The sequence below is a fragment of the Tremella mesenterica genome, assembly GCF_000271645.1.
Source record: "Tremella mesenterica DSM 1558 unplaced genomic scaffold TREMEscaffold_19, whole genome shotgun sequence".
Lineage (NCBI taxonomy): Eukaryota > Fungi > Basidiomycota > Tremellomycetes > Tremellales > Tremellaceae > Tremella > Tremella mesenterica.
Genome location: NW_006711243.1, coordinates 33,137 through 53,305, shown reverse-complemented (window position 1 = coordinate 53,305; position 20,169 = coordinate 33,137). Strand labels below are relative to the sequence as shown.

General features: G+C 46.5%; 6 protein-coding genes across 6 annotated transcripts; 3 read left to right on the top strand and 3 right to left on the bottom strand.

Annotated features, from left to right (window-relative positions):
* Positions 1 to 295: 295 nt before the first annotated feature.
* TREMEDRAFT_35861 (uncharacterized protein) lies at positions 296 to 1,949 on the bottom strand (the record flags this gene model as incomplete). The annotated part of the gene is made up of 6 exons (XM_007008179.1): positions 296 to 346; positions 444 to 543; positions 638 to 854; positions 1,058 to 1,230; positions 1,309 to 1,765; positions 1,928 to 1,949. Coding segments are annotated over 6 exons (1,020 nt in total), but the record flags the coding sequence as incomplete, so codon positions are not given.
* A 1,039-nt stretch (positions 1,950 to 2,988) lies between these two features.
* TREMEDRAFT_70409 (uncharacterized protein) lies at positions 2,989 to 5,121 on the bottom strand (the record flags this gene model as incomplete). The annotated part of the gene is made up of 6 exons (XM_007008246.1): positions 2,989 to 3,792; positions 3,940 to 4,098; positions 4,222 to 4,323; positions 4,461 to 4,568; positions 4,767 to 4,856; positions 5,086 to 5,121. The coding sequence occupies 6 exons, from the start codon at positions 5,119 to 5,121 to the stop codon at positions 2,989 to 2,991; spliced, it is 1,299 nt and encodes a 432-aa protein (XP_007008308.1).
* A 3,594-nt stretch (positions 5,122 to 8,715) lies between these two features.
* TREMEDRAFT_41218 (uncharacterized protein) lies at positions 8,716 to 10,199 on the top strand. The gene is made up of 5 exons (XM_007008201.1): positions 8,716 to 8,757; positions 9,077 to 9,154; positions 9,494 to 9,641; positions 9,693 to 9,766; positions 9,996 to 10,199. Exons 1-5 carry the CDS (start codon positions 8,725 to 8,727, stop codon positions 10,158 to 10,160), a joined length of 498 nt encoding a protein of 165 aa, XP_007008263.1. The 5' UTR covers positions 8,716 to 8,724; the 3' UTR covers positions 10,161 to 10,199.
* A 163-nt stretch (positions 10,200 to 10,362) lies between these two features.
* TREMEDRAFT_41215 (uncharacterized protein) lies at positions 10,363 to 13,381 on the top strand. The gene is made up of 9 exons (XM_007008200.1): positions 10,363 to 11,103; positions 11,292 to 11,549; positions 11,835 to 12,049; positions 12,244 to 12,266; positions 12,313 to 12,418; positions 12,510 to 12,695; positions 12,821 to 12,904; positions 12,954 to 13,171; positions 13,227 to 13,381. The coding sequence occupies exons 1-9, from the start codon at positions 10,390 to 10,392 to the stop codon at positions 13,292 to 13,294; spliced, it is 1,872 nt and encodes a 623-aa protein (XP_007008262.1). The 5' UTR covers positions 10,363 to 10,389; the 3' UTR covers positions 13,295 to 13,381.
* Positions 13,382 to 14,927: 1,546 nt separating this feature from the next.
* TREMEDRAFT_66115 (uncharacterized protein) lies at positions 14,928 to 16,450 on the top strand (the record flags this gene model as incomplete). Its single annotated transcript, XM_007008245.1, has 3 exons — positions 14,928 to 15,365; positions 15,503 to 15,807; positions 15,862 to 16,450. The coding sequence occupies 3 exons, from the start codon at positions 14,928 to 14,930 to the stop codon at positions 16,448 to 16,450; spliced, it is 1,332 nt and encodes a 443-aa protein (XP_007008307.1).
* Positions 16,451 to 16,723: 273 nt separating this feature from the next.
* On the bottom strand, positions 16,724 to 20,074 carry TREMEDRAFT_72516 (uncharacterized protein; the record flags this gene model as incomplete). The annotated part of the gene is made up of 11 exons (XM_007008244.1): positions 16,724 to 17,040; positions 17,242 to 17,383; positions 17,621 to 18,184; positions 18,231 to 18,369; positions 18,417 to 18,645; positions 18,692 to 18,724; positions 18,768 to 18,807; positions 18,859 to 19,248; positions 19,370 to 19,572; positions 19,788 to 19,950; positions 19,997 to 20,074. 11 exons carry the CDS (start codon positions 20,072 to 20,074, stop codon positions 16,775 to 16,777), a joined length of 2,247 nt encoding a protein of 748 aa, XP_007008306.1. The 3' UTR covers positions 16,724 to 16,774.
* Positions 20,075 to 20,169: the final 95 nt, after the last annotated feature.

The window sequence follows — 20,169 nt, the reverse complement described above, 5'->3', positions numbered from 1 at the left end:
TATAAATGTAGTATGTGTGTCAAAAAACAATATCTCAAGGGAATATGTATATGGTATATCTGGGATATCTTGACTTTCACTCGATAGAGTACGGGAGAGAGATTGTTACGATACTTTCCACCCTTAGTATGTTTATCAGTTCATGTAAGGGGTTAACGTGTAAATAACCACAGTGGAGTATGATAGAATGCATGACAGGTGAATGAGTGAATATGACAAAAGTCCTTTGTGATCACAAAGACTGCACTGACATGGGTTCTCATCGTTGCCAGAGAATGTGATGTGAATAAGTGAATTAGTTTTGATCTTCTACAAGAAACTTGGCGCTAGCGACATCTGCTAAGACCTGTACATTAGTATCAAATCACAGAGGGGAACGGGGGGAAACTGAAAATTTGGTGTATTGTTGATGCTGCAAATGGAAAAATCGGAAGATTACTCACCATCTCCCTCACTAATTCATCAAATGATACGGTCCGTTTCCAACCTAGTTGAACTCTGGCTTTGGTGCTATCACCAAGTAGATGGTCTACCTCGGCCGGACTGCTGTCAGCTGCTTCGTCCGGCAAGCAGCCGGTGGGGAGTCTCGAGGGTGAATAAGACTGCAGGGACGGGAAATCATTCGTCGAAGACTCACCGGAAATACTGCGGATCCACCCTCACCACAACCCTACCTCCATCTTCCACACCTATCTCATCCACACCACACCCTCTCCAGGTTATACGCATACTTACGACGGCAAAACTCCTCTCGATGAACTCTCGCACAGAATGTGTTTCGTCGGAAGCTAGGACGAAGTCGTCCGGATTTGAATGTTGGAGGATCCGCCACATGCCTTCGACATAATCGCGGGCTGAGTTTAGTCAGCCGGGAGAAAATTACGCTTATCCATCACGAGAACTTATTCAGAAGTGAGCTTTACCATCTCCAGAGCTCTTTTGGAAAGTAGGTAAGCAGGAGGTTCGAAAGAGATTGAATTGCCGTGAGTTCATGGCTCAACGGAGAGGGACGATATCACACACGCAAAAGTGAAGGGCATGACAGCGGATGACTCACCATGTCCCCAATCCCTCTTAGCATCCAAATTTCCCATGTACATACATTCTTGCTTTCCCAATGATATTTCAGCCACCGCTCTGGTGATTTTACGTGTGACGAATGTTCTTCCTCTCCTGGGCGATTCATGATTGAACAGAATGCCATTTGATGCGAACATACCGTAGGCTTCCCTGGTCATTAGCCTGTCTTCGATCCGAGAGTGTAAATTGAGGGAATTTCAGCCAGGGCTTAGCAAAAGGAACACTTACCGATAATTGACCGTGATGAAAAACCCGTACAGCTTTGCTACCCCATAAGGACTCCTGGGATGAAACGCCGTTTTCTCATTCTGCGGTCTTTCCTTCGTATCGCCATACAACTCACTCGTACTCGCCTGATAAAACCTGACCAAATTCGCAAGCCCACATGTCCTCACAGCATCCAGCAATCTGAGAGTACCGAGACCATCCACATCACCGGTGTATTGAGCCATTTCGAAGCTCACTTTGACATGTGACTGAGCGCCGAGGTTGTAAATCTCACTAGGAGCTACTTGAGCGACGACATGGACGAGATTGGTGCTATCGGTCAAATCACCATAGTGAAGGATCATACGTGGTGATGGGTTGAGATGGGCGTCGGTATATAAGTGGTGAAGTCGAGAGGTGTTGAAGGAGGAAGATCGACGGATGATCCCGTGAACTGTGTAGCCTTTGCTCAGGAGGACTATATGTGAGCGATATCTCTTGATTTATTGTACAGTCTGAGATTGGACATGAATCTCCACGGTTGAACGGTTGTGGTGGTTGATGGTGCACGGCCGTTAGGGGGAGGCGTGGCGAGACAGAGTGACACGAAAGATGAAGTTGAAGATGAAATGTTACATACGTTCGGTAAGGTAAGAGCCATCTATTGTATCAGCTTTCGAAGTATCTTACAAAGTTCGTCATTCAGGTGGATATACATGGAGCGAGGAAAACAAAACAGAAAGAGTACTCACCCTGTCCAGTGATTCCAGTGATCAACGCAATCTTCCTCCGTCCCCAACTCTCCCTCGTCCAATTCTCCAAGCCAGGCAAATGGAAAGGATTCCAGATCGGTGGTGGGATAATCCCTGCATTTTCCAAACCTGCTGGGTGCTGAACAAGTCCACTACTCTGTCTGTATTCGACATCTTGATCGACTTTTGGACTTTCAGGAGGAGAAGCGGGTTCGTACATCCTGGCTTTGGGGGTCATATTGAGCAGATCATTGGATTGGAAGTCGCCCATCGTAGGGAAACGGGCGTTTGGGAGGATAATCCCTGTAAGTCTTGTAGGTCGGAGTGAGTAAAAGGGGGATGATCTGTTTACTTGTAGAGTTGTTAAGATCTGAGAAGAACGAGTGAGGATGGAGGAAGGGTCAGTAATCCTGAGAAGAGTGGTATATATACCGGTGAGAGAGTGGGAGACTTGGGGGAAGGGTAACGAGGTGAGAAGACGAAATGGGCAAGTACCACCGTGACGCACCATACGGGTAGTGCGATGGACGAGTACAGTACATCATAGGGACTAAGCGGGGCGGTGATGAGAGGATGGATGACGAAGAGATGTACGAGGGAGAGAGGGTACGACCAAGATTCCGAACCGCGAACCGGGTAATGAGATGAGGTCCAACCTGTCTTGATGCTGGCAAATTAGCGTGTATGGGAATGCGTACATGGCACAGAGCTATATTAGGTTCGTAGCTTGGAGGACCCTAAGTCAGCTTGGATGGTTCTACTAGCTAGTGAGTGAGTGAGTGGTACGAGGAGACAGTTACTTAGCTGCTGAGTAGTTAGCGTTGTAACAGTAGTTGGTGAGCGATTTGTGGCGCGCACGCGACGAGGCCAAAGTTGGCGCATGGCGCAAAAACATCCTGGTCCGATGATATTGAGGGGTAGTCTACTTAAGATATATGGGCATGCACAGCTAATATCGTCTGATACATCCTTGTCCCCCCGCACACCATACCTCCCCACTCGATGCTATCACTATACTCTCCACTGATTCAGCTTCCCAACCTGCCAACTCGTCTGTCTCCTTCACCGTCCATCCCTCCTTCCATTCGAATCGTAGTCGTGCTGGAAGTCCAGCTGCCGTCCCGATGTACAGATTCAATATCTCTACATCCTCCACAGTCTCATTAACTGTTTTTCCCACCACCTCTAGAAGTGGAGAAGAAGTGGGAGGGGTCGAGCGAGGTGTTTGTTGTTGTCGAACCGCTAAACTATATATCGGACTTTGATTTCTCCTCATACACCACCCATTTTGAAGATCAGACAACCTCCTCAAGATCACTGTCCCATCCGTATGACCCGTCACCACCGTTTCTCTCCCATCGTAGGATATACAATTCAACTTTCCAACACCTTCCATAGCCTTTATCCGTCTTCCCTCCCCCGACCAAGGGAAAATTTCCAGTTCACCATCTTGTAGTCCAGTGATGATAGCTTGATCTCCTTCCACCCCAAGGTGTCTAATGAAAGGAGCATCAATGACAACAATTCCTTCAATAGCTGTTCGAGGTTGAGTATCCCATCTCCTCACTTGTTGTGATTCTCCTACGTGCCATAAACGGATGGTGCCATCTTTCGAAGCGGACAATACCTCCCTGCCTACACTGAGAATGTGGAGGGATGTGATGGCGCGTGTATGACCACGTAGAATTCGAGGATTGAGACCGGTATCGCTATAGATTCGCAAGGAGAGATCGGAAGATGCAGTGAGGATTACCTGAGAAAGTCAGTCGATAGAAGAGATCAGAACAGTACAGCAAGAGTGAAGAACAACCACCGAGTCTTCAGGAGGACGATACACGTGTTTAGGGAAGTGGGTAAAAGACAGCATATGAGGAGTGGTAGACGAAGGATGAAGGCCTACTTTACCAGAAGGAAACCATTTGACGACCAACACATCCCCAACATGTCCTTCCAGCAATACCGGCTCGCCTTCATGTGGGATTATAGCGGCATATCCATCTGATCCACCGACGACAACATTGCCAGAATGTTCGTCCACAGAGTTTATGTGTAGTGAACTCTGGAAATCAGTCTACAGTTCAGGGAGTTTTGGCGTCAAGAATACTACACCCGTCTTTCTTGATAGTGAGGATAAGGTCAAGTGATGCTGAGTCGTTTGGAGAGTTGACGATGAGCAACTCACATATTGAGGGTTTTGGTTTTTGGGAGGAGATACGACATGTTTTGGGAATCTCACCAATCGATCGTGTACTCCTAAAGCGTGGAAAGAAACTTTGAAAGAGGTCTTTGATCAGCTTGTTGACATCATCTTTCTCTTCGGTAGATCAAAGTGATAGAGAATGCGTCAAGAATCGGTTAAGAAACATGTAGTGGATGAAGGAGAGGTGCGAGGGATGAAGTCTGTAGAAAGTTAGTACTTACATTGGTCAATCTCTCAATTTCTACACCGTCTCGAGGGAGTAATTTCAGTTGGCCATTTGATTGGTATACCTTCACTTTACCATGTACGGAACTTGAACCTGCTTGGTACTTATCATCAGCTATAAAGTCCGTACATCATAGTACATGACCCGGGCATTTTACATTGAGACTGTTCCGAATGTGAAGAGTATTCAAAGCTTAGTTCGAGAGCGTACCATCAAGAGGACACCTTAGGAGGGGGTAGTAATAGGTGAAAAGGGGTGTAACTTACAAGAACTTGATGAGTGAAGCAAGAAAGCAACTCACACATGATACCCATATATCTTCATCCACCACCACTCCCTGTTCTACATCATCGATCACAGTAAGTGTGTTGTGCTGTAAGTTAAGTCTCGTCTATTTATTGCCCATCATACAAGCCTTGGTCAAAGTGTCTGCTCCCGTCACTATCCGAGCTGATCACGAAGACACATCTCTCAATAAGATCGAGCCTCAAATCCCAGGTCTCAAGTTAAGGGTGAGCGTGAGACGAAGAGATTTTTTAGGGAATGAGAGACGCGGGATATTAATGTGGAAGGAATTTAGATGCAAGAAGAGAGAAGGAAAAGAAACGTAAGTTACTTACTTGTATATCCACGTATGATAGGGAATGCACTTGCATCGTTGACATTGACCCGTTGTACGTTGTACTTGCCCGTTCAAGTCGAAGGATAAGCTAAACTTGGTTGAAAATTGAAAGCAGAGTGAAAGTCAACATTTCCCTCGACAAACTGAGTATGTGCGATCAAGTCTGCCTAGTAGGTTATGTACATAGTTTGACCCCGTAAGTTACTTGAACATGCTAATGTACAGTACATGCAACATGCTACATGCTACATGCTACATGCACTATGAATACCAGTACTCACTTGTCACTTGACTGGGATGATACAAAACATGTATGCGCATACTACAACCGTCAGCGGGCGTCACACCAGAGCCACTCATCTCAATGCACCTTGATATCGACTTGAACTTTGTAACTACCATATGTCAAGATGCATGATTATATATCTCTTCGTATCTCAAGATCGTGTGTTCGCACTAGACAGCGTTCGTAGTAGTGACGCAAAACAAATCGTTATATCAACCCTCGCTAGATGGTTTCCTCCTGATTGGAGCTAACATGATAGGCGGACTGGTCCGGTCAAAACCGAACGCAGTACTTGAACTTGGTGCTGAGGCAGGAGCTTGCCCTCCTATCTGTCCTCCAGCTCCACCCCCGATCTCCACTCCATAGCCAGATCCAGACCCGGAGCCCGAGCCCGAGCCAGTCCCACGGGCCACGGGTCGCTCTGTCATTCGATGTGACCCCAAGAGCGCCGATACACCAGAAGGAATGAAGTTTTCACTCGGGAGAGGTAACCTAGGTATACCGTCGTGACCGTAGATGGACTCGCGCCTCATCCTAGGTAAGGTCGAGTGAGAGATTGAACGATCCGAGAAACTTGAGGATGTTCGAGAGGTGGAATACCAGGAAGAATATGAGGAGGAAGCTTCAAGAGAGGGAGAATGTATATAAGAGGCCGACTGAGCGAGTGGGACAGGTGGAGGTCGACGATCGGTCGGCGTGGAGAGGGAGAATTCGGAAAGATCGAGGGATGGTGCTGTGACTTTAACAACTGGAAACAGTGATGAAGGAAGACAGAATAGGAAAGAAGGGTCGACTCACAGCTCAGACCGATCCGACTAGAAGAAATGGTTCCGTCATCTCCTGTTCGTCTCACTTTCCTTCCGACATCGAGAGGTGAAGACGACGGAGACCTTGTTGCAAAGCTTGACAATCTCAAACCTTCTTCCTGTCCCAGATTGAGGGACGGTCGCCATACTAAGGACCTGGAATGTCGCACCCCCACAGCTGGTGGTGGAGGCAGAGCAGGTTGATGAGCCTGTTGCGAGACTGGAGAATGAGGGTGGTTTGACGACGATTGAGAGGGGCTCCGTTCCTCGGAAAGTGCACGTGAGCTGATAGGGACTTGAGCTTGAGATTTCCCCTGGCGACGACTTTCAGATCTGCCATTAGCTTTGCTCTGCATTGTATTATAACGCTGTGGTCAGGTGCATGTGCAGGACTACGACGAGACTCCGAACATATGAACCTGCAGGGAATCGAGATCGTAGGCCGGGAAAACTTACCGCCTTCCCACGGTGGTATCCGTTCGCAACTTCACCTTCAGCCCTTGTGCTGCCAGATGACGAGTCAGCGGGGTGGATTCCCGCATCCCTTTGAAGAGTTTCGGGGAGAAAACCTCGAAGGTATCGCTGACACAGCATGCGACTTGACTGATACCTTGCCTGCCTGTCAGCTCGGTTCCCTGTATTCCTCAGTATAGACGGTGAGAGTGAAGGCGAGGGAAAGTGTCAAGCCACATTTGACCAGGTTGGTCAATATTGACATGGGACAAGACTTCCAGAGGTGCAAGGGCACTATTATTGTACATATATGGTGAGGGTCGAGGACCAGTTTTGGAATCAGTAGGAGATACTAACTCGCTCGTTTCGAACAGAGTGAACTTCAGTCGGAAGACCCCTGGAACTCTGACGGAGAGTTTGGCGAAGATGCACACAGCGGCCGGTCGTCCATCCAACCCCTTGACTTTTTGAGGGTTCTGGATACTCTCACCGGCGGTGGCATCTGCCCCTGTGGGAGTTTTGACGGGAGGGAAGAAGGGGATGGAGGGGTCACGTTCATCTGCGATGGGCGTGGCCTGAACAATAGAAGCCCTTATGAAAAGAGACGTGGAGTCGTATATGTCGTTTCTGATCATTGGTCAGCCTACCATCAGGTCAGAGCTGTCCAGGACACCGGATTTGCTTCTTCGCCAACGATCGCCAAGCAGATTCACATGAGTCAACCACGCGGACTGCCGACCGCAGCTGGATGGCGACGAGCCTGTGACGTATGGGGAAGGAACAACAGGCAAGTGGCGTCGGAGAACTGATCTGTGTGAGACTTACTGGTTGCCCGACTCCGGATAGCCCTCCAGTATCACTACTGGAGGTGGATCGACAGGACGACGATCGACTGAGGGTGAGCATCGTGATAAACCGCTCATCGATCATGACATGTTCGGTGCGAGCCATCGAGAGACGTCAAACGATGAGAGATGATCAGCGTAGGGGATCATGAGGCAAATAGCAGGACCCACTTGTTTCATTGACCTCTTTGTATGAACACAATCGTGCTCTTTCGGGTTGTTGCCAGATACGCATTACATATCCACTTTCCATCAGCTCATTAACGGGACGGCAGCTGCAGGGTGAGGTTTGATAGAAAAGATGTCGACTCACGCAGAATTCTTCTTATTTTTCATCTCTCTTTTTCTTGTGTCGCCTCCAATCAAAGATCTATAACCCAACTCTTGCCTCGAAACCGGTCTGTCGCCCATCACAGGCAACAAGACCGCATCCATATCTTCTGTGCTCTACTAAGTAACAACTGCCAGTGGCTCCGGAAAAAAAAATGAAGAAGAAGAAGAAGGTTGTGCGATAAACGATGGAGATGTAGCATGTAGCATTTATAGGAGATGAGAGGATGTCGCTAGTACTCGTTCTCGATCTCGAGGCGTTTGAGTTGGGCGTTCCTTTGAGGGGTTTGACCCGCCCGGAACCGTCGTGTACAAAGGAAGACGGGGCGGGCTAAGAGAAGCACGACAGCCGATGGTCGGTGGAAGGGTTCGAATCGGGGCGTACGATAGGAGGGCACAATGAAAGGAATGTGGTGATTCAGTGGGTCGATCAGTGGGATCAGTGGGATCGATGGGACTCAGTGTTTGAGGGAACGGGGAATGGAAACTAATGACTCGGGTTCACGGCGTGGCTTGGAATTGAACACAGGAACAGTCAGTGAAAGAGAAATGGCTTTAGATTATTGATTGATGTTGGCTTGGTCGTCAAGTCACCCGTCATGCCAGTCAGCACATAGCATCCGAGCAAGCAAGGGGAACCTCCGTTTGGCGCACAATTCCAGTCTCGTCGGCGCTCATCTCCGATACCACACAACTGGGTACATGCCGTATACCCGAATTCCGGCGGAACGTTAATTTTCAGGTCGTCCTCCGCCCGTTAGAGGGCCCTTCGGAGATAAAACAGAGAGTCTCATAACGCCGACGTCTTCTCTGCCCAGAGCGCCACTTGGTTCACCACCCGGAAATTGGAGTATTCCCGACATCATCCTCTATGCGTCCGCGAATCGACAGCCTCTAGCATCTTTCATATCTCCAAAATGGCCCCCAAAATCGACCCCAACGAAGTCAAGGTCAGTACTGTCTTGTCGTATAGCCGTGCAGCTGATCCTGTGTTTCCTCTTATCCTCGTTTCCCTGCCCGCTGACCGTTCAACCTCCTCCATTCGCCTCATCTGGATGTTGCGACCCTTCATCCTCTCTTGAATGATCGATGATTTCCACGATCTCCCACGCTATTGGCACCCCGGTCTGCTATGCTGTCAATATGAAATCCAATATATCTGGTCTGGCCTGGTTTTCCCCCTCCGATCGACCATGAATGCCGAATCGCCCACCTCACCTATCAATCTCGTCGTCGCTCCAATACTCTCACGGCGCTTTACCCGGACAGATAATCTACCTCCGAGCGACGGGAGGAGAGGTCGGTGCTTCTTCTGCGTTGGCGCCGAAAATTGGGCCTCTGGGTTTGGTGAGTTGATGTTCTCCCTCCTTCGACCTCGCCTAGCAAGAATGACAAGTCTCTCCGTCTTACGCCTCATTTTGTGGCCTCTCGTGGCCGTTGAACCAACGTGGACTATCTTTCCTCGCTCTTACAGTGGTAAAGCTTCTACTAGAAGGGCGTGTACTGCCTCATTGCTTGCTTGCGGATCTGTGAGACGGTGGAGGCGCTGTACATTGAGTCAGCTACAGGCCAACGCCCGTCCCTTCAATCGAGATTCAAATCGAATCGAATCTATAGCCAGTGCTCCGTTCTTTTAAGAGACTCTGGGAGTCCTAATGTATGTTATGGCCTCACGCTAATCCTCAGTCACCCAAAAAGGTCGGAGAAGATATCGCCAAAGCAACCGGTGACTGGAAAGGTCTCCGAGTCACCGTCCAGCTCACCATTCAAAACCGTCAAGCGGCGGTGTCCGTCGTCCCATCAGCTAGCTCTTTGGTCATAAAGGCTCTGAAAGGTGAGTCTGACTCAAGATTGAGCTCTGGTACCGATTTGACTGATGCCATAGAACCCCCACGTGATAGGAAGAAGGAGAAGAATATCAAACATACTGGCAACGTCTCTCTGGACGAGATCTACAACGTGAGTGCACACATTCTTCCTCACTCTTTCGCTCGCTCGCCTGCCTGCACTTTCTACATTTGCTGGCGTGGCGTTGGCCGTATATCCGTACAAGCTGGATAGTCCCTCCTTCGCGAAGCTGCTGCAACTTTCATTCCCGCATGCTGCGGGTCGTGCCTCTCTAGCTGTTGCTCTCCCTTTTTTCGGGCTACTGTACTACATTGATTATGCTCGGAGTGCTCATTTTCAGGTTGCTCGCAAGATGGCGCACAAATCATTCGCCAAGAACCTGGCCGGTGGAGTGAAGGAGATCTTGGGTACTGCTCAATCAGTTGGATGCACAGTGGACGGTAGACCTCCTCATGATATCATTGAGGCTATTGATGCCGGGGAGATTGACGTTCCTGCTGAGTAGCAAGGGGGGAGATGGATGACATGCATCGAATTGTACCCGACTTGCATGATGTTTTCTGACGCCATATCTTCGGTCCTCTCCGACTTGTTTTTTTCAGCTCACTGTATTTCGTGTCTCTTCTCTTCACCTACTCATGTCTTGATGTCTTTTCCTCTCACCTTGATTTAGCCCCTGTGAGCCTTTGTAAGGTAGTCTGTGTGATAAACTGTGAACATTGGATCAATATACGATGTACACCTCAAGATCCCTCACCCATCTTCGTCCTCCTCGTCACTCTCCTCGTCCTTCATCCAGGTCCGTCACCACCGGCGACCGTCGCATTCCACCTCCTCCTCGACCTTCTCAAGCGTCCTACTCCCCTCTCGCAAATACAGCAAGGATCTTTTCCGATACCTCAAATTCACCGAGAACGTCATTCTATCTCCTCCTATCTTTCTTAGGAACGACAGCACTCGGTTATTCCTTATCTTATCTCCCTCCTCCACCTGAAGATTCATTCCTTTCTAAATTATCTAAACTTCCTTCTTCTCTTTCTTCATTTTTGAATCTATCTTCATCTTCCAACATCATCTCGAACCTTTCAGCATCATCAAATAACAAAGAAGGGAATCCATCAAGTGAATTAGTAGAATCATCACAAGCTAAACAATATTGGCTCTCTCATCCACCCACATATGGTACGAGAGCAGATTATCAACAAGCCATAGAAGATCTTACGAAATATTTTGGTGATCAAGCAGGAGAAAGAATCAGTACAGATCCATCTGATCTTGAAGTTCATGGTGTAAGTGATTGGAGTTATCATGCTGCTAAACGACCTACTGTGGTGGTTTGGGCAGAAAGTACGGATGATGTTGTCAAAGTTGTTCAAGTGGCTCGAAAGTGGAAAGTACCTATTACTCCTTATTCAGGAGGAACGAGTTTAGAGGGACATTTCAGTAGTGTAAGTTAATTATCTCCCTTCTTTCTCTCACCCCTTCTCTCTTCCCTGCTCCTTGTTGTCCTTTCGCTCCTCTTTTTTCTCGCTTCACGCGATCACTCATCAAAAGCATGAGGAGACATTCTGTCATCTGTGAGACCTCAATTGAGTCGTCCAATCACCTGATTGAATGGTCATGATCTCACTTTCAGCCCTATGGCGGGATATCCCTCGATTTATCAAATATGAATAAAATTCTACAGTTCTCCGCTCCAGACGGGGAGATGACCGTTCAATCCGGTGTCAAATGGGAAGATGTCAACGCTTGGTTGAAAGAAAAAGGAGCCCCATTGTTTTTCCCTTTAGATCCTGGACCCGGAGCTACGATAGGTGGTATGGTGGCTACTGGGTGTAGTGGCACGAACGCTGTCAGGTATGGGACTGCTAAGGCAGAGTGGTTTTTGAATTTGGTAAGTGTATACAAGGATTCACTGACTCTGACCTTTTCTTACCCCTCCCCCCTCCCCCCTCCCTCCCCTCCCCCAGGATGTCTTCAGCCGCTTTCACTCCGATCTGTCTGCAGCGTAACTCCTTGTCACTGTCACGTATCTTCGCTCGATCCTCAGCACGAGTTTCCCTATTCTTTCTACCTTTGACCAGACCCATACTTTGATTCCGTTGATTGTTATCGTCAAGAGTCATTGTCTTTTGAACACCTCTCAAACTCCCCTTTGCAGATGGACGACTAATCTCAGACCGTTGTACTATCCACTGGAGAAGTCATCAAAACCCGTCAACATGCCAGAAAATCCGCGGCGGGATTCGATACCACTAAACTTTTCATTGGTGCCGAAGGAACTTTGGGTATAGTCACCGAGGCGACTTTGAGATTAGCTCCGTTGTTACCGACGAAATGCGCTGTAGTGACATTTGACGGAGTGGAAGACGCTGTGAATGCTGCTACGGAGATGTGAGTTACGTACTTCTCGCTGAGATCTCCACACCTTCTCGTGACTCTTTTCCACCAACCGATTTATTGGAGCCGCCCACCTCATACTTTGTCTCCAACTGGTATTCTGCATTGCTCGTACATATCTCTCTCAACAAGTATCTCATAGTCCCAGAGGCAGGCCAATAATGCAATGAGAATCAACTAACAATGAGTGTTACAGCTGGTTATCCGGTCCGTGAGTGTTCCCATCTCCTTAGACTCAGAGGCTGGCCTGATGTCAGAATGCGTCGAGTTCCTTGATGCGAGAACTATGAAAGCTATCAATAGAGGTGGTGCGGTCAGTAGAGAATACAAGGAAGCAGATTCGTTGTTGTTCAAATTCCAGGGGTGAGTCCCTCATACGCATCATGCCGGTTTTCTCCAAGATTACGCCAATACCTTACAATCATGGTGCTTCAAGCCGGATCGCTGAGATCAGATCCGATGCTGCCATGTCTGAAGTCGCTAAAGGAACCAAGGCCGTATGTCAAAAACACGGTGGAAAGAATTTTGAATTTTCCAAGACGGACAAGGAAGCCGAGGATTTATGGCAAGGGAGGAAAGCGGCTTTATGGAGTGTTTTAGCTTTGATTGAAGGGTCGAAAGTATGGACTACGGATGTTTGGTGAGTCTGACATGTCCTGCGACTTCCTCTATCTCTCTGTACTCTCGTCGTCACGAGGGTCAGGAGACACCCTTCAGAGTCTCTTGAGTGAGATGGAAAAACAATTGGAAATGTACTGACGGTAGTGTACCCATCTCCAAATTACCAGCTTTGATCAGAGAGACGAGCGAAGATTTCGAAAAGAGAGGTATCACAGCTTGTCATTTTGGGTTAGTCCTTATTTTCTCCCCCGCCGCTTAGTAACAATCTGATAAACAGCCACGTCGGCGACGGAAACTGTCATTCCCTCGCTCTATTCACAAACGAAGACGAACTTTCTCGTATCCGTGAAGGGGTACACGAAATGGTAGAACGTGCCATCCGATTAGGTGGGACATGTACAGGAGAACATGGTGTTGGGACGGGAAAGATAGAATATCTCGAGACGGAATTAGGAGTTGGAACTGTTAGTCTTATGGAGACTGTCAAGCGGACAAGTGAGTTTCTTCTTCTTTTTTCGAACATTTATGTGATTCTTTATTAACATGTCAGTGGACCCTTTGGATATCATGAACCCTGGAAAGTTATATCCCAATATCAAACCTATCCGACCGGAGTGAACTTGATTTGTTTCACGCTTGAGTGTGATTACCTATCTATCTGCATGTCTTAATCATTGGGTATATCCATGCATATTTCTTGCAGAGCATTTCTGCCTTTGATCTCATGGCTTTTTATCTTCTGGTTAAGAGGGCTACCGTATGAAGGAGAACATCTTCAGGCCGATGGGTGATCAAACGTTGCGCAATGCACATCCGGCGCATGTCATGTGGGTCATTCCGTCAGTTCTACCGAATCCTAAGTAAAACATGATTGCGTTGATCTGTATCAACACAGGTCAGGTCGTCGTGGGGTGACACGATGGTAGGAGTGAGAATGATAAGCGGAAGAGGAGTGTGACTTGTCATATAGAGGAGTACGAATAGAGAGAAAGAAAGACCTCTAAAAACACTCGCGGCGGGCGGCGGTCTGATTTTTGAATCGATTTGTTTCGCTCGTTTCCTAAGTTATAAGTTAAGTACTTACGTCAAAAGTCACCATGCGCCTTCTCTTCTCTTCTCTCCTTCTTTATCACAGGCACGATCCGTATAGAATCCGATCTAGAGTTTCAGATAGGTAATCTGTGGCCTTGTGGATGGGGTAATGGAGGGAATCGGAAAGAAAGTTTGACTCAACAGTGAGGAAAGATCCACACTTCATTATTTGTGGGGTACATGAGCTCCCGATCTCTTCTCCTCGTTTCCGGTTATTTGATCAATAACATACTGATACCATCTGACATTGTGTGAATCACACTTGTCGTATCTTGAACAATGTCCACCAGTGATAGGCTAAACAGGATCGAATTTGACTTGGACCGTCAACAGAATCACACCACGAGTAACTTCACGAAATACTCATAATTCCGTATTGACTGATGCCATCAACAACTCATCTCAACATGATTCGTAAACTACCGAAAGCTCAAGGTTGAAGAGTAGTGATTGACAGATGACAGATTTTCCATATTGCTCAGAGGACAGATCATTGCATTGTTATGGGCTCTGGGCGTTACTCTCCTCTTTTACCGGAAACGGATGGAAAAAAGACTTCACTCTCTCGTCGCTTTAACATCATGCCATCATGCCATCAATAACAACATCCTTTGAAGATCAATCCATCAAAACTTCACCTGCTCGTCACTTTGGAATATTTGTTTCCCCTTCAACAACCCCATACTACCCTCACGCCCTCTTTGATATGTTATAATAATCACAATTGATCTGAACATCCTTCCTCATCTCATCTTTCATAAAAACCAAACGAAGCTTCTCCCGCAACTATCTTCTTTTGCTTCTCACGTATACACAAAAAGACCAACTTGTCAACTTCAACCCCTGATCATATTCCCTCCGGTACATACGTGGCAGGTGGCACATTTCACCCAAATCCTCAGCCTTACAGCGCGTGGTAGATAATCGTCAAACGTAGAAGAAAAGAAATCAACCTTTGTTAGTTCTTTCTCTTTTCCTCCTTTTACCTGTCATTAACCAATCACTTTTACATATTCACTTCAACATCCAATCACCAATTCGTTCAACACCACACTTGACCTTAACTTTTAGAAGATATATACTTGTACATACTTCGTTTAACAAACTTTGCTCATCAATGTCACAGACTTTGCTTCTTTCAACGATCAACGCACGCATCATGAACACTTCAAATTCCGCCCTTGACTTTAACCCTAGTCAACTTAGGATCGTCTCTAATAAAGAGAATAATTCTTCTTCATCAATGATATCATCTCCATTGGGAATCACAAAGATCCCTTTATCGACCATCTCGGAAATCACTTCTTCCTCATCTATCAAACCAAGGATTGGAGGGATCGGCAAAGCACCTGGATCAAAACAAGGTGGAAGATTCAAACCTTATCCTCGTATACCTTCTGTTCAAAGGGCTAAAGCGAAAGCTAATAAACCTGTGTTGGGTAAAGATGTTTTGGAGATGATAGAAGAGAGAAGTAAAGAGAGAATGAGGAATGAGAGAAGAGAAGGTGAAAGGATAAAGTTACCTTTGAGATTACCGATGCCTCGATTTCCGGAGGTGGAAATTGATCAGAATGAATTTCCCGATTTACAAGGTGTGGTGAGTGTGATTTCTATCCGCTGTGTGCAATTTCCATCCGCCGAGTACGGTCTCTATCCGCTGTGTACAGCCTCTATCCACTACCAATATCTCTTCATCAATGATACCCATTATATCAACGTGATGCTAACGAATAGCCGGTGGAATACATCCGAGACACACTCAACCCTCTCCTTCGTCGATTCTTAGCTTGTTCACATATCTACCGACCTGTTCCTCATCTAACTCCATTTCCTCGTCCAATCAAAACCACCGTCGACGGGAAGACCAGTACTCGGTTCACTGCTCCTGAACTGGCTGTAGCTCCAGCTCCAGTGTATCAGACAGATCCTACTTTAGATCGATTCATGGAAACCTTAGGATGTAAACCGGACGTAGTGTTGGCTATTCATAAACGAGATGACAATGGTGATTATGAATCGCCCAAAATCGTTGTTGCTAGGTACGTTTACGTTTACGTTTAGTCTAATCATAACGAGTTCTCGCTAACTTTCAGTAAATTAGTTTTAGCCTCTCAATGTTCTCATTGGTCCGAACTCACCTCATGGGAATCTACAACACCCGTTCCTTATCTTCACTACACAGGATCCCCATTAAATTCAGCTTTACAAAACTATATCTCACCTCATTCATCCCATACCGATACAGAATCCATACCTCAAACCATTCGTCAAAGAAGCGTTTCCCTTCCACCTACACCACCACCTTCAAATCCAGATAATACAGCAGAAACAGAACATACTTTAATACTTCCTGTCATCCCTATATTCTTACCTGATCCTAATACTTTCTCTTTAATATTCGATCATCTTCACAGACCTACAATTTCGTTATTACCTTCTTTACTTGATCTTTCAGCGGAGGATTGTAAATCCCGAGAAGGGATAATGAAACAACTTCGTGAGTTGAGTTTGGAAGATTTGTATAGTAAATTAAGTAAGATACATCGGGTTTGGAAGAATTTATGTGTTTTAGGAATTGGACAAAAAGAAACTTGGTTACAAATGGGTCATGCTTGGGGTTGTGTTTTAGGTTGTATGGTAGGGAAAGGATGGAAAAATGAAGAGATGGAGATGGATGAGTGATATTGGGAATATAAATTAATATTGAAAGTACAAAGACGTAGGTTCATCATTGGGTAAATGATTAGTATGTGTATGAATAAGATGAGAAGTATTGGGATAGTTATAATATTCTTTCACACATCTTGCAATGGGCATATTACTTGCATTCAGTGAGCGCTGAGAAATAACCTGTGGTAAAGCTGTGAAGAACTCATCGTATCTCTCGGTCATATCATTCTTTGTCATAAGTCTGACATGTGAAGGTCACACGCTCGTCGCATGTATCTCGATTGAGAATACCTGTACCATGCATAAAGATGTCTACCTCTCAAAAAGATGACACCTTCACTCATCTTGATCCATCTTGTCCGAATGAGCATCATCAGCAGCTGATACTTTCTCTCCAGCCTGTCCCTCACTTCCATCGGCATCTTCTTCCTTTTCCTGCTCATCCTCGTCCTCGTCCTCTTCATCGGAATCAGGTAAGTCGTACGATAATCCGCCACTGGCGACTCCATTCCGTTGGGCTGCCCAAGCTTGAGCAGCTTGGAAGAATTTATGAGTGGCAGGATTAGCATCCTTCTCGTCGTCTGGGAAGACGAGATCCCAATCTGGAATGATCAGTAGCTGTTCTGTACACTAGACACTTAGACACTCTGAAACCGGAGGCAGTTGCGACCAAAAGCGTCGAGTGAATGACCCAGTGAAGAAAAGGCAGGAGAAGTTGAAAGCACGGTAATGTAGGGAATTGGACTGAAGAGCACGAGGAAAAGAGTCCTGTGAAGCAAAAAAGTGGTTGAAGTTGAACGTACATTCTTCCAAATTCCCACTTGCATCTTCCGCCCTGCGCCATCGTTTCCGAGTGACAGGCAACATTTCCTCCACTTTTGCCCTTTCTTCGTCTGAACCATGTCGCTCCTCGAACGCTTTCCAAGCTTCCAATAATAGAGCGCGCTGAGTGTCAGCTTACACCTGTCCTCGTAGCTGGTATTTGATATATCATTCTGGCTCGTACACCAGGTCACCAAAGGGACCTTGAAGCAACAACCGAAACCACAATGCGGATATATTGTAGTGATTTGAGTCCTCGTTCGGAGATGCAAGTGGATGGACAATCCTAACTTGATTGTGGGGATAGAGAGTGGTGGCAATGATCAAGAAGAATGACAGAAAGGACAATACCCAACTCACATCTTCCTTTTCTCCCCTGGAACGAAGATCCTTATACCCTCTCTCAAACACAGCCCTAGCCATATCCGCATCCCCGACCTCTCCTTCAATCTCATTCCCATCTTCATCCTCCCCACCACCCAAAGCTGAAACTTCCATGAGCGCATAAGATATATACACCTTAACATGTGACGTCCTCTCCAACAATCTCTCATATAGATGTCTGGCCCTCTCTCTTTCTCCTTCTCCAGCTTCGAAATCGATATAAGCTTTCCAAACTATTTCGGGCATATCTAAAGCTTGATTCACAGCAAGTTCAAATATAGCTCGAACACGTTCAAAGTCTTCCACGGCAGATTCCACTTGTGTCCATTGGATCCATGCTGAACTCAAAGATGGGTCGTAAGTCAAGAACTTTTCGTATAATGTACGAACACGATCAAATTCGCGCAACCGCATTTCGAGTTCGATATAACCTGAGAAAAGTTTAGGTTTGGGACACATACCGATACCCGCACCGAGGACTTTACGTGCGGCGTTGACATCATGTTGACGAATTTCGAAATAAGCGTATTGTAACCATAACTAAGTGATTAGCATGATCTATGGCATCAATCGAAGAGAAAAGTACCTTGGCGAAGGTGAAAGTTCGATGTGGGACAAGTTTGATAGCGGCTTTGTATACATCTCTAGCTCGATCATAGTCTTTGATGTCTATTTCTTCAAAAGCGGCGTATTGAAGCCATAGGAAGATGTATCTCCGCCAATATCTGTCATGTCAGTAGCATCAATAAGAAGTGAAAACCATTGAACGTACCTCTTCTCAGTCGCAGGTGGAACATTTGCTACTGCTCGCTCATACACTTCTCTCACTCGGGAAGGATCGGCATTCTCCCCATCTTCCTTCTCGGCTCGGTAGGCATCCTCTTCCAGTCGAGCGAGGGAGAACCAAGCGTCATAGTTTGTTCCGTCGTAGGCCAATTCTTCTTCGTATTGTATTCTTCTCTTACCGAGCACGGTCAGTTCCACTCCTGAGCGATCACCGTCTGCGCGTCAGTCTGGGGTGATCAATGTGAACACTTTGTAACTCACGCTGTTTCTCGAATTTGGTGTATGCGGTGTAGACTGCGCGTCAGCACATCCTATAATTGACGGAAGGCTCACTCACGAGTGGCAGACTTGGACCGTGGTAATCTGGCTAATGCGAACTGACGTCGTCAGCTGACCAAGCCTATGAGGAAGCTACAAAAGAAACGTACTTTGTAGATCACCCTGGCTCGATCAAACTCTTTCAATCTAGTCTCCATCCTGGCAAAGGCAGCAAAGACAGCCTGAGCCTTCTCGACCTGTTCCTCCTCATCTCCAAAGAACTCAAGAGCAGTTTGAAAAACCTCGCGAGCTTTATCTGGCTTCCCTCTGTCTTCTTCGAATTTAGCCCATGTCACCCAGTTTTTAGGGATGGGTCGGACTCCGATCCATCTCTCGTATATTGCTGAAGCACGATCAAGCTCGTTGTACCGTTCTTCGAGCTTGATGTAACTTTGCCACGCCTTGTCATTTGGTTCCCATTGCATCCATCTTTCAAAAATTTGTCTAGCTCCAGCTATATTGAGAAGGAGTTCTTCGAGGTAAACGTATTTGTACCACAACTGAGAGTAAGTCACTGTTATTGATAGACTGCACTTGATGTGTCGATATGTGAATATTGAATGAGAGGGGGATAGAAAGAGGAACAGTGCATTTCAAACGAGTAGGAGGGAAACAACATACCGCATCCACACGAGGTAGTAAAGTGATAGCCCTATCATACAAATTCCTAGCATGATTGATATTTCTCGCTTTCAACTCCATATCCGTATACTTGATCCAAATGTCTACATTTCGAGGATCTATGTCCATAGCCCTTTCAAAAACGGATCTAGCACGTTCAAACTCATTCTGGCTAGCTTCCCATTGAGCATATTTGATCCATGCTATTTGTCAGCTCTGAGTACATTTGATGACCGATTGCAATATGACACTTGGTCTTCATTGGTGTCCCGAATAAGTCCACACCCTTTGACATGATCACATGACCCGATAAGCTGACGGATGAATTGTTGATAAAGTCCCAAGAAAATTGGTAGAAGAGCAAGATATGTGAATTGTGTGTGATACAACAAGATGGGTCGAATGAATCAAAACTTACCTCTAAAATCATCGCGAGAATATCTAATCCTTCCCTCAAATTCATTCCTCTTCCTCCCCTGAAACTCGGAGAGTTCTTCAAGATCTTGAATTCGTTGTTTAGGAGCAGTAAAAGAACGTTCTTGTCTCTCTTGAGCCTCACGAAGCAGTTGTTCAGAGGTGATCTAATTGTTCAATCATGATACAAGTTTGCAGAAGCTCAAAACTCACTTGGATAGGAGCAGGGGCCCTGTTCTTGACTCTTGGTGCCCTCTCTCTGGTATCTGGAGGAAGAGGTAGAGTGTTCATCTTTCAGATTGGGTATGGAGTAGATGATTGACTGAAGAGTATATATATGCAAACACCTTGGATGGTGTCGAATACGAGATGTATGAGGATGGCTG

Bases quoted from the DNA above. Each gene is read 5' to 3' on its own strand.
- TREMEDRAFT_41218 (XM_007008201.1), top strand. From the start codon at position 8,725: ATGGCCCCCAAAATCGACCCCAACGAAGTCAAG. The intron at 8,758-9,076 runs GTCAGTACTGTC...TTACCCGGACAG, and splicing joins TCGACCCCAACGAAGTCAAG to ATAATCTACCTCCGAGCGAC. The intron at 9,155-9,493 runs GTGAGTTGATGT...GCTAATCCTCAG, and splicing joins AAATTGGGCCTCTGGGTTTG to TCACCCAAAAAGGTCGGAGA.
- TREMEDRAFT_41215 (XM_007008200.1), top strand. From the start codon at position 10,390: ATGTACACCTCAAGATCCCTCACCCATCTTCGTCCTCCTCGTCACTCT. The intron at 11,104-11,291 runs GTAAGTTAATTA...TCTCACTTTCAG, and splicing joins TAGAGGGACATTTCAGTAGT to CCCTATGGCGGGATATCCCT. The intron at 12,267-12,312 runs GTGAGTGTTCCC...GCCTGATGTCAG, and splicing joins TACAGCTGGTTATCCGGTCC to AATGCGTCGAGTTCCTTGAT.